Source organism: Hyla sarda, chromosome 1 (genome assembly GCF_029499605.1).
Source record: "Hyla sarda isolate aHylSar1 chromosome 1, aHylSar1.hap1, whole genome shotgun sequence".
Classification (NCBI taxonomy): Eukaryota; Metazoa; Chordata; class Amphibia; order Anura; family Hylidae; genus Hyla; species Hyla sarda.
This window is the reverse complement of record NC_079189.1, coordinates 475,271,835-475,284,994: the sequence shown is the minus strand read 5'-3', so window position 1 is coordinate 475,284,994 and position 13,160 is coordinate 475,271,835. Positions and strand designations below refer to the sequence as shown.

At 41.4% G+C, this 13,160-nt stretch overlaps 1 protein-coding gene across 1 annotated transcript in view; it reads right to left on the bottom strand.

Annotated features, from left to right (window-relative positions):
* Positions 1 to 12,831, bottom strand: part of HSPB8 (heat shock protein family B (small) member 8) — a 57,780-nt gene extending 44,949 nt beyond the window's left edge. The window contains exon 1 of the mRNA XM_056537219.1: positions 11,426 to 12,831. Within this exon, the coding sequence (XP_056393194.1) occupies positions 11,426 to 11,804 (379 nt within the window). The 5' untranslated portion in view covers positions 11,805 to 12,831. The remainder of the gene's footprint in view (positions 1 to 11,425) is intronic.
* Between the last annotated feature and the right edge of the window lie 329 nt (positions 12,832 to 13,160).

Below are 13,160 nucleotides of genomic sequence, written 5' to 3'. Positions count from 1 at the left end.
GTCCTGATTAAATACATCAATAACCCAGAGTATGTTACTTAGTAGAATTGTATTGTTCATGTATCATGGGACTATCATGTCATGTAGGCTTCCAAATCATACATGTATCTATTGTGTAGCTTTCAACATTAAATGCACAAAATGCACGAAGTTACATGAGGGCTGTGGAATAGAACCTGTGGTCACTCCATAAAAAAATCAGACTTTTTTAGTTTTTTTAGCCTTAAAGGGGTACTCCACTAGAAAATATTTTTTTTAAATCAAGTGGTGCCAGAAAGGTAAACAGATTTGTAAATGACTACTATTTAAAAATCGTAATCCTTTCAATATTTATCAGCTGCTGTATGTTCCAGAGGAAGTTCTTTCCTTTTTCGATTTCCTTTCTGTCTTACCACAGTGCTTTCTGCTTACACCCCTGTCCATTTTAGGAACTGTCCAGAGTAGGAGCAAATGCCCATAGGAAACTTATCATGCTCTGGACAGTTAATAAAGGATGAAGGTCTAAGGACTGAAACATGTGTTGGGGGTGGCGGTATCCTGGGACCCAGGACTCTCATTTTTAGTGTGGTTGGTATTTGATATTTTGTTTGGCTTTTCTCCATTTGCAGCACTTTATTCACATACAACATTGATTGTGATTTTCTTACACATAGTATGTTCCCCTTTAAGGACCAAGGGCATACCTGTACTCCCTTGTCCCGTTAACAGGATTAAAACCGGTGGGTCCTGGTTGCTACTGCCAGCCAGGGCCAACGGCCAATGCCGTGCACCGCTGATCGGGCCCATTCCTGGCGTTAACCCTTTAGACGCCACGATCAAAGCTGATTGTGGCATCTAAAATGACGAATTAAAGGACCACAGCGCAGAAAGTGAGCCCTCATATAGCCCTGTATGCGGAAAAATAAAAAAGTTAGAGGGGTCAGAAGGTGACAATTTTAAACATGCTAATTTTGGTGCATGTAGCTATAATTTTTTTTAAAGTAGTAAAATAAAATAAAACCTACAAAAATTGGGTATCCTTGTGACTGTACGGACCTACAGAATAAAGATAAGGTGTCATTTTTATCAAAAATTGCACTGCATGAAACGGAAGCCCCCAAATTTACTAAATTGCGTTTTTTTTTTATTTAGCCCTCAAATATATATATTTTGGTTTTGCAGTAAATTTTGTTATTAAATGATTGCTGTCATTACAAAGTACCATTGGTGGTGCAGAAAACAAGCCCTTATATGGGTCTGTAGGTGCAAAATTGAAAGCGTTATGATTTTTAGAAGAGGAGGAGGAGGAAAAAATTAAGGTGCAACAACGAAAATTGGCCTAATCCTTAAAGTGTACCTGTCAGATCACCAAAAAACTGTTATATGTTGCTCACTATCTCATCCTGATCATGTACATATCATTTTAATGTGTCTATGACCTATATTTCTCTCAGAATTAGCTTTATTTCTGAATGTTGTCGACCAGATGCAGGGGGGCGGGTCCCTTTCTTCTCCTCAGGAGATAACCACTCCCCCTCCTCCCCATCCCTCCTTCTCCTCAGTCACTGGTCTCGGCAATGCATCTGTAACCCTTTCCTTTCTGATTTTATGCTGTACACACACACACACTGTGTGCTTACAGCTTTTGCAAAACTACAGCTCCCAGCATGCCCACACATCCTTTGAGTTTAAAGGGGTATTCCAGGCCAAAACTTTTTTTTATACATCAACTGGCTCCGGAAAGTTAAACAGATTTGTAAATTACTTCTATTAAAAAATCTTAATCCTTCCAATAGTTATTAGCTTCTGAAGTTGAGTTGCTGTTTTCTGGCTAACTGCTTTCTGATGACTCACGTCCCAGGAGCTGTGCAGCTCCTATGGGGATATTTTCCCATCATGCACAGCTCCCGGGACGTGACATCATCATTGAGCAGTTAGACAGAAAACTTCAGAAGCTAATAACTATTGGAAGGATTAAGATTTTTTAATAGAAGTAATTTACAAATCTGTTAACTTTCCGGAGCCAGTTGATATATATAAAAAAAAGTTTTTGCCTGAAATACCCCTTTAAGTTTTGCAACAGCTGGAGGCATGTGATTGGTAAAACTCAGATTTACAGCAATGTTACTGCAAGCTGTGTTCCTCCTACTGTTGCAAAACTACAACTCCCAACATGCCCACACATCATTTGGCTGTGCAGGCATGCTGGGAGTTGTAGTTTTGCAACAGCTGGAGGCATTTGATTGTAGTCCCCCTGTATTAGATACACACACACACACACACACACACAGACTTCCTTTATTCATACACATGCACGTTACCTAGACAACACAGATTTACACATATATACATACATATATATTCACACACACACACACATATACATGCAGGGACACTTAGTTTTTAAACAAAAAATCCTCAATTCAGTCCCCATCTTCATTCACCAGCTTCTTTCATCATCTGCACACAGGCAGCAGTGTACTCCCGCCCCTCCCCCCTCCTCCTCACACAGGAGACTCTGAAGTAAACACAGACAGTGAGGCAGCCAATCACAGCAGCTTTAGATCTGCAGACCTGTCAATCATGAAGTGGGTCCATGACTTAAGTGATGACGAGTGGACACAGCCAGGCTGGTATGTATCCCAGGAGGCAGGGAGGCAGTTTTTTGACTGGCTTTTTAAGTATGAAATACTGTAAATTGTTTAATGAAAGCAATTGCAAAACCTGTTGGTTTTTCATGCTTTACAACATATCAAAAGTTTTTATTTCTGACAGTGCGGTATAGTTCGGAGGCTAAGGGGGGTGATTCATGTTTATGGAGCTTCTAATAACACCCCTGAGCCTAGTAGTCACACCATATTTTGCTATAAAGTTCCCACCCATCTGACTATTGAATGAAATGAGCAGAAAGTTGACCAGGTAGTTTATCCCCTATATCTCCTAAATAGAAGGGTGTAGCAAGAAAGTAAAAACAGGCTATACAATGGCTATCTTACTGATGTCCTTACCTTAACAGGTCAGACATAGAGATGGTTATTTAAGCTGGCAGTAGGCATAAGATAGTTTTCAGCCAATCTCCATTGTCTTTACCAACTTAACCCCTTAAGGACCCAGCCAATTTTCACTGTAGGACACGGCCATTTTTTGCACATCTGACCACTGTCACTTTAAACATTAATAACCCTGGGGTGCTTTTACCTTTCATTCTGATTCCGAATTTTTTTTTTCGTGACATATTCTACTTTATGTTAGTGGTAAAATTTTGTCGATACTTGCATAATTTCTTGGTGAAAAATTCCAAAATTTGATAAAAAAAATAGAAAATTTTGCATTTTTTTTAACTTTGAAGCTCTCTGCTCCCACATGGCATACTATTTTGGAAACTACACCCCTCAAGGCACGTAACAAGGGGTCCAGTGAGCCTTAACACCCCACAGGTGTTTGACAACTTTTTGTGAAAATTTGGATGTGTAAATGATTTTTTTTTTCCACTAAAATGCTAGTTTTCCCTCAAATTTAAATTTTTTGCAAGGAGTAATAGGACAAAATGCCCGCCAAAATTTGAAACCCCATCTCTTCTGAGTATGGAAATACCCCATGTGTGGATGTCAAGTGCTCTGCTGGCGCACTACAATGCTCAGAAGAGAAGGAGAGTCATTGAGCTTTTGGGAAAAAAATTGTTTGGAATGGAAGTCAGAGGCCATGTGCATTTACAAAGCCCCCCGTGGTGCCAGAACAGTAGACCATCCCCACATGTGACCCTATTTTGGAAATTACACCCCTCACAGAATTTAATAAGGGGTGCCCTGAGTATTTTCACCCCACTGGCGTTTGACAGATCTTTGGAACAGTGGGCTGTGCAAATGAAAAATTACATTTTTCATTTTCACGGACCAGTGTTCCAAAAATGTGCAAGTGCAAATCACCAATTTAGGCCTCAAATGTACATGGTGCGCTCTCACTCTTGAGCCTTGTTGTGCGCCCGCAGAGCATTTTACGCCCACATATGGGGTATTTCCGTATTCAGGAGAAATTGCGTTACAAATTTTGGGGGTCTTTTTTTCCATTTAACGCTTGTGAAAATAAAAAGTATGGGGCAACACCAGCATGTTAGTGTAAAATTTTTTATTTTTTACACTAACAAGCTGGTGTAGCCCCCAAGTTTTCCTTTTCATAAGGGGAAAAAGGAGAAAAAGCCCCCCAAAATTTGTAGTGCAATTTCTCCCGAGTACGGAGATACCCCATATGTGGCCCTAAACTGTTTCCTTGAAATACGTCAGGGCTCCGAAGTGAGAGAGCTCCATGCACATTTGAGGACTATATTAGGGATCGCATAGGGGTGGACATAGGGGTATTCTACGCCAGTGATTCCTGAACAGGGTGCCTCCAGCTGTTGCTAAATTCCCAGCAGGCCTGGACAGTCAGTGGCTGTCAGGAAATGCTGGGAGTTGTTGTTTTGCAACAGCTGGAGGCTCCGTTTTGGAAACACTGCCATACAATACGTTTTTCATTTTTATTGGGGGGGGGGGGACAGTATAAGGGGGTGTATATGTAGTGTTTTACCCTTTATTATTTGTTAGTGTAGTGTGGTGTAGTGTTTTTTAGGGTACATTCGCACTGGCGTGTTATGGTGAGTTTCCCGCTAGGAGTTTGCGCTGCGGCGAAAAATTTGCCGCAGCCCAAACTTGAAGCAGGAAACTTACTACTGTAAACCTGCCCGTGTGAATGTACCCTGTACGTTCACATGGGGGGGCAAACCTCCAGCTGTTACAAAACTACAACTCCCAGCATGTACTGACAGACCGTGCATGCTGGGAGTTGTACTTTTGCAACAGCTGGAGACACACTGGTTGGAAAACCTTCAGTTAGGTTCTGTTAAATAAATCAGTATTTTCCAACCAGTGTGCCTCCAGCTGTTGCAAAACTGCAACTCCCAGAATGCACTGATCGCCAAAGGGCATGCGGGGAGATGTAGTTATGCAATAGCTGGAGGTACGCAACTACAACTCCCAGCATGCCAAGACAGCTGTTTGCTGTCTGTGCATGCTGGGATTTGCAGTTTTGCAACATCTGGAGGGCTTCAGTTTTAGAGAACACTGCAAAGTGATCTCCAAACTGTGGTCCTCCAGCTGTTGCAAAACTACAAATTCCAGCCTGCCCAGACAGCAAACAGTTGTTTGGGCATGCTAGGAGTTGTAGTTTTGCAAGATCTGGAGGGCTACAGTTTAGGGACCACTATATAGTGGTCTCAAACTGCAGCCCTCCAGCTATTGCAAAACTACAACTCCCAGCATGCCCAGACAGCTGTCTGGGCATGCTGGGAGTTGTAGTTTTGCAACATCTGGAGGGCTACAGTTAGAGACCACTGTATAATGGTCTCAAACTGTATCCTCCAGATGTTGCTAGGCAACTCACCGGCTTCCGTCGGATCCAGCCGAACGTCATCGCCGCCCGCCGATCTCCGTCGCCCGCAGCCTCCGTTGCCCGCCCGGATGGGTAAGTGGATCTTCGGCGCCGGTCTCCTTTCGTTCCCCGTTCTGCCCCGCCTATTGTGGGTGGGCAGGACGGGGAAAACGAAAGTTAACCCCCCCCGCCCCCGATCTGCTATTGGTGGTCACGTCTAGACCACCAATAGCAGGGTTAGGAGGGGTGGCACCCCGGCCACCTCACTCCTATGCCTTCAGGGGGATCGTGGGTGTCTTAGACAACCGCGATCCCCCTTATATTCCGGGTCACCGGGTCACTATAGACCCGTAATGACCTGAAATCGCGCAAATCGCAAGTGTGAATTCACTTGCGATTTGCCGCGATTGCCGACATGGGGGGGTCTGATGACCCCCCTGGGCGTTTGCACGGGATGCCTGCTGAACGATTTCAGCAGGCATCCCGGTCCGATCCCCGCCCGGCGCGCGGCAGGGGCCGCTGAAGTACCAGGGTGTCATGACTTACGCATACGTCCAGGGTCCTTAAGGGGTTAAAGGGGTACTCCGGTGATTTTTTTAAATTTAAATCAACTGGTGCCAGAAAGTTAAACAGATTTGTAAGTTACTTCTATTAAAAAATCTTAACCCTTCCAGTACTTATCAGCTGCTGTATGCTCCAGAGGAAATTCTTTTCTTTTTTTAATTTCTTTTCGGTCTGACCACAGTGCTCTCTAATGTCCATGTCAGGAGCAGGATAGATTTGCTTTGGGGATTTGCTCCTACTCTGGACAGTTCCTGAGACAGACAATGGTGTCAGAAGAGAGAACTGTGGTCAGTCAGAAAGGAAATTTAAAAAGAAAATAACTTCCTGTGGATAATACAGCAGCTGATAAGTACTGGAAGGGTTATAATTTTTTAATAGAAGTAATTTACAAATGTGTTTACCTTTCTGGCACCAGTTGATTAGAGTACCCCTTTAACTAATAACATGCATGCTGGGAACAGTTTGTAAATTTGATGCAGTATGGAGGGGAATATGTTGCCACCAGAAGTTGTCATCTGTAAGAACAAAGGGGTCCAACAAACCAGATTCCCGTTTTCTGTGGCAGAAGATATCGGAAGATAGTCGAGTTGTTTTATACCCAGTACAGTGTTGGCAGATCCTGCTTAAATCCGCCTGCCTGCTGACCTTTATCTGAGGTGTGTAGTTCTAAGTCCAGTACTGAGAAGAACTATTTGAGATATTGGCAGCCATTATATTTATGTATGAGTTTAAATATTAAGCAATGTTTGATAAGCTCATGCGTTTATATTCCGTTTATTCACGGAAAGTCATTTCTCCTTAAACACACAGTTCTCCTGTTACATTGTTGGTAGTTGGCTGGCTAACTTTGCATATATATCAGGATTTCATTGGATTGACAATGGTGCTAATTCAATCTTTCTATAGTTACTGCATATCTACTATTCATGTATGTTTACCATGGAAACTAGTCGTTTTTAGAAGCCCATTACTGAATAGATGACGGTCTCTATGAATTAACACTTAATCATGGATGCCTATACTCAACACACTTTTCTCTGTACAAGCTTAAAGGCCATTTACAAGGAATGCTTTAGAATAGAAGATGTTCTGTTCTCTCAGCTCTGAAAACCATTACTTCAGCATCAGATGAATATGTTCTATTAATCTAATTCCTGGGTACATTTTCTGTAAAGATGAAATCCATTTATGTAACTAAATCGGTGTGTGTAAAGCATGCCTATACTTTTTTAAGAACTCTTTTTTAATTGTGTAAAATAATATCTGAAGTATTAAATAGAAGCCTGGTGTCTTTAATCTGGATTTCAAACAGTCTTGCTTTTCCTATCATTAGTTATCTATGTAACTTCATAAGGATTTCAGAAAATATAACAGTGTTAGTGATATGGCTCTTTTCCATAAGGTGTCTCCTAAAACATTTTACTACTTAATATGTCATATGTGTTGTAAGTTTCTATTTATTATTTGGAGTAACCAACAAAATATCCAATATGCATTCATAAAAATGGATAAGAGCTAATCGAGGTATATAGCAGAGGATTTCCTGTAAATGTAAAGCTACTGTACTGCAGTATAAGGAAGGCTAGGGCTACACAGCGACAGCAAGGACCCTGTTACACAGCTCAACCTGCACTGTAAATGTTAAGAGCCTATCACATGGCTAGACCGCCGTACTGCCTTTTGTTGCAATCAGTTGTCGGCAATGCATACTATTCTGTATGGGGAGATGTTTGGCTGAATTACATAGTTTTTTAGGTTAAACAGGTTAAAATTATGTGATCAGCTGGCAAATAAGCTTTTGCATGTTCATTGGCTGATCACTGGCCTATTACACAGGGCAATATTATCGTATAAACACCACCTTCTGATAGGAATATAGGCATGTTGCAGCTTGCAAGTTGCCATAACCGTGACCCGACAGTTACAATAATCTGTCCTGGATGGAGTTTGTTGGCTGTTAGGTTGTGGGGGAGGCAAATTTGTACTTTCCAGTGCAATAACTGGTCACTGTGTGCTCCTAGTCCAATTGCTGAGAAAATTTGGCCCTCCGGTGGAATTTTTTTGTTTTTTGTTAAAATCAACTGGTTTGGATCATATGGGATATGGGCCAAGCTCAACTGTTCCTTAGCGATACAGTACTAGGACTGATTGTCCCCTGTGTAACCTAGGGTCACTAGGAGGTTCCAGTGTAGGCCCAGGTCACAAGGACAGGGGACCTGCAGTACCGCTAGGCAGGGCCATTATATAGGGAAAGACTAGTCTTCCCCTGGCCATCAGTGATCCCATCTACACTATCTTTCTATGTATATGTAAATACCACTGGCCCCCAACAGTTGTTATTAGTGTTGCTCGCGAATATTCGCAATTCGAATATTATTCGCGAATATCGCATATTCGCGAATTCGCGAATTTCGCGAATATAGCGCTATATATTCGTAATTACGAATATTCGTTTTTTTTTTTTTTTTTTTATTCACAGTACACATCACAGTGATCACCCCTCTCTGCTTCCAGCTTGTGTGGTTTAAAGAAGGCTGTAATACTACTGTGTGAGACTGGCGTGCGAAAATTCGCATATGCGAAAATTAACATATGCAAATTTTCGCATATACGAATTGTCACATGTGTTAATTTTCGCATATGCGTATTTTCGCATACGCGAAAATAAAACGAGAATATAACGAATATGCGAATATTCGCGAATATATGACGAATATTCGTCCACATATTCGCGAATATTTGCGAATTCGAATATGGCCTATGCCGCTCAACACTAGTTGTTATATGAAACTTATGTTTTACTTGAATAAATATATTTGCATATGAAATATGTTGTCCTTGATTTATGTGTTTTTGTCCTAACATATTTCCTTTACCCCAGACAAGTAACGTCTACACAAGTTACGTCTATGGGCTAAAATCAACTGGTGCCAGAAAATTAAACAGATTTGTAAATTACTTCTATTTACAAATCTTAATCCTTCCAGTACTTATCAGCTGCTGTATGCCCCACAGGAAGTTCTTTTCCTTCTGAATTTCTTTTCTGTCTTACTACAGTGCTCTCTGCTGACACCTCTGTCCGTATCAGGAACTGTCCAGAGCAGGAGCAAATCTCAATAGCAAACCTCAGAGGTGTCAGCAGAGAGAACTGTGGTCAGACAGAAAAGAAATTCAACAAGAAAAGAATTTCCTGTGAAGCATACAGCAGCTGATAAGTACTGGAAGGATTAAGATTTGTAAATAGAAGTAATTTACAAATCTGTTTAACTTTCTGGCACCAGTTGATTTTTAAAATTTGTTTTCCATTGGAGTGATTTTGGGAACCATGGCAGAGTTTATTTGTATTGCGACTGTCTGAATATATAGGGTGGGCCATTTATATGGATACACCTTAATAAAATGGGAATGGTTGGTGATATTAACTTCCTGTTTGTGGCACATTAGTATATGTGAGGGGGGGGGGAACTTTTCAAGATGGGTGGTGACCATGGCGGCCATTTTGAAGTTGGCCATTTTGAATCCAACTTTTTTTTTAATAGGAAGAGGGTCATGTGACACATCAAACTTATTGGGAATTTCACAAGAAAAACAATGATGTGCTTGGTTTTAACGACTTTATTCTTTCATGAGTTTTTTACAAGTTTCTGACCACTTATAAAATGTGTTCAATGTGCTGCCCATTGTGTTGGATTGTCAATGCAACCTTCTTCCCCCATTCTTCACACACTGATAGCAACACTGCAGGTGCTAGCACAGGCTTCCAGTATCTGTAGTTTCAGGTGCTGCACATCTTGTATCTTCACAGCATAGACAATTGCCTTCAGATGACCCCAAAGATAAAAGTCTAAGGGGGTCAGATCGGCAGACCTTGGGGGCCATTCAACTGGCCCACGACGACCAATCCACTTTCCAGGAAACTGTTCATCTAGGAATGCTTGGACCTGACACCCATAGTGTGGTGGTGCACAATCTTGCTGGAAAAACTCAGGGAATGTGCCAGCTTCAGTGCATAAAGAGGGAAACACATCATCATGTAGAAATTTCGCATATCCAGTGGCCTTGGGGTTTCCATTGATGAAGAATGGCCCCACTATCTTTGTACCCCATATACCACACCATACCATCAATTTTTGTGTTCCAACAGTCTTGGAGGGATCTATTCAATGTGGGTTAGTGTCAGACCAATAGCGGTCATTCTTTTTGTTAACTTCACCATTCACATAAAAGTTTGCCTCATCACTGAACAAAATCTTCTGTGTAAACTGAGGGTCCTGTTCCAATCTTTGTTTTGCCCATTCTGCAGCACCTGAAACTACGGATACTGGAAGCCTGTGCTAGCATTTCTCCTGCGGTGTTGCTATCAGTGTGAAGAGTGGGAGAAGAGGGTTGTATTGACAATCCAACACATTGGGCAGCACATTGAACACATTTTATAAATGGTCAGAAACTTGTAAATAACTCATGAAAGAATGCAGTTACATTAAAACCAAGCACATCATTGTTTTTCTTGTGAAATTCTCAATAAGTTTCATGTGTCACATGACCCTCTTCCTATTGAAAAAACAAAAGTTGGATTCAAAATGGCCAACTTCAAAATGGCCGCCATGGTCACCACCCATCTTGAAAAGTCCCCCCCCCCCATCACATATACTAATGTGCCACAAATAGGAAGTTAATATCACCAACCATTCCCATTTTATTAAGGTGTATCCAGATAAATGGCCCACCCTGTAGATCATCCTTACATCATCCTTACAGTGGACACAGTCAACAAAACCTTTTGTGCAGACTGCCTGTAAAAGATAACATTTGCTAGATTTTTTTTTTTTTTTGTTAGTATGTCACAACACTACAGGTGCTAAGCCTTTTAACATACAAACCCTGAAACACAAATGTCCACGTATAACGCAGCGTTGCATTCTGAAATGTTACAGTGCTGTACCTTTATGACATTTAGTCTAACACAATAGCTGCACTAATAAGGGGGTTAACAAGAATTAGAAAAACAGAAAGAAAGAAAAAAAAAAATCAGCACCACTTCTGTCCACAGGTTGTGTGTGGTATTGCAACTCAGCCCTGTTAAAGTAAATGTAGATAAAGTGTAATATAGCATAAAACCTTAGGACAGGTGAGGTGCTGTTTGTTTTGGAAGAAATGAACCTGGGTTTTCTATTCCTAAATAACCCCTTTAACTTTATGAGTGTGCTTGAAGTTCGGCACCATAAAAAGACACAAATGTCATGGATTCTAAGTAAATGATTGTCGTTGAAGGATGAGCAAACTAAAAACAATTTTTGGACTATTCGGTACAACATCCCTTCTCTGGATCTCTGGTGCATGTAAGCTGCCCTATAGGGATAGAAGACCTGATCTTGGACGGTTCTCATCCACTGCTATTTCTAGCAATCTGAATTATGGTACGTAAGAGTAACAAGGCCTGCAGCAAGTATATATTAGCATTAGTTTACTATACACTTACCTGACACTTCTACAAATCCATCTTTAGTTTTCACTGTCAGTTCCTCTGGCTTGAAACTTTGTACATTAACACACACTTTCCAGGGCTGGCTTGGGGTGGCCACAGTGTTACGAGGTTCAGGGTAACCTGTGAATCTAGCACTGTATCCGGGAGGGGAGACACCAGTTGTCCGTGCCAGGCCTGATCTCAAAGGGCCTGACCAGGAGGCAGTCAGCCTAGGCCTTGCCCATTCTGGCCAATCCATGGTTAAATCATCTGGAAATCCAAAATCCTCATCCAGCATACGTGTAGACAAGCCTTGTTCACGGAAGGGATCTCTGGCTCTGCTAAGTCTACTTGCAGGATAATGACAAGTGAAGGGCAACTGACTGTCTGCCATTTCCGTGCAAAGATATAAAAAAAAATTCCAGCAAAAATAAAAGAGAGCAATTCCAACTAGAATAAATAGTGTTCAGGCAAGGTTTGCAGCTATGATCGGTTACTTCCAAAGAATAAGTATGAAAAAAGAGTGGACCTGAGCCAAGGTAAACTCTATGTATTAGAAATTCTTCCAAGAATTAAGCAGAGTCATTGGGAGTGAGAGCAGCGTCTTGATCCTCTGGCTTCAGTCTGCAAATGTCCTGCACCGGCTGTAATAAACATCACTACCATCAGCCGAGAAAGTTCTATAAACTTCTGTGCTGCAGTGAATGGCTCCTATTTATATCCTTCTGTTCATGCTTGCAGCCTGTGGCCTGTCAGCTAGGTATTTGGAGCCTATGAAACACCCTCTAAGAATCTGCTTTAGTAACAGCTGATGACTCCCAGAAGGGACTGGGCATGGTACACAGGGTGTCCAATTTTAGACGGCCTTCTCTAGCTGGGCACTCCTTTATCACTCTCCTTTTTTCCTCCCCCTCTCCAGTGTCATCCTCCCTTTTCTGCGGGCAGGGATGTGTCTAAACACATTTGTATGAGTGTACTTTAGATGATCTCATTCTCTGATTATTTTTTCCCTGGAATTAAAGAGGGTGTTAATAAACCAGACACCTTCTCTATCCTCATCCAGTGTAAAGTGAACTTACACAATCTCTGCCTCATGTGTTATTATTCAGGCCATACATGTTACTTCGCATTGTTTAGAAACTATTGTCATGTATGGTAAAAGTATTTTGTGGTCACTTCATATGTTGTTTATGGATAACCCTTCTAGCTTCTGACCCCTAACTATCTTCCTTCTCTATAGCATACACTTTTATTTCAGTATGGAGAGGAAGGAAGGATTGTCTCCCAGGGTGAAAAATAATTGGGCATGATGAAATCCAAAATGCTAACCCTTCTTTCCCACAAAGTATATTTTTTTGGCAAGTCAGGCTTATTAAATTGTATATTAAATTCAGTTAAAGTGCACAGCTTTATTATGGTACTATATTGTACGCACCTACTGTATCTCTATATGCCTCTATTTGAACATTAATACATACAGGGGGAGATTTATCAAAACCTGTCCAGAGGAAAAGTTGCCCAGTAGCCCATAGCAACCAATCAGATCACTTCTTTCATTTTGCAGAGGCCTTTTCAAAAATGAAAGAAGAAATCTGGTTGGTTGCTATGGGCAACTCAGCAACTTTTCCTCTGCACAGGTTTTGAAAAATTTCCCCCACAGTCTTTTGTATGCTATCCAACAACCAATATCTATCATGGTAGAACTGTCTATTCAGTGGCATCTGGCACAGGAGGTTTAAAGTCCTCACTG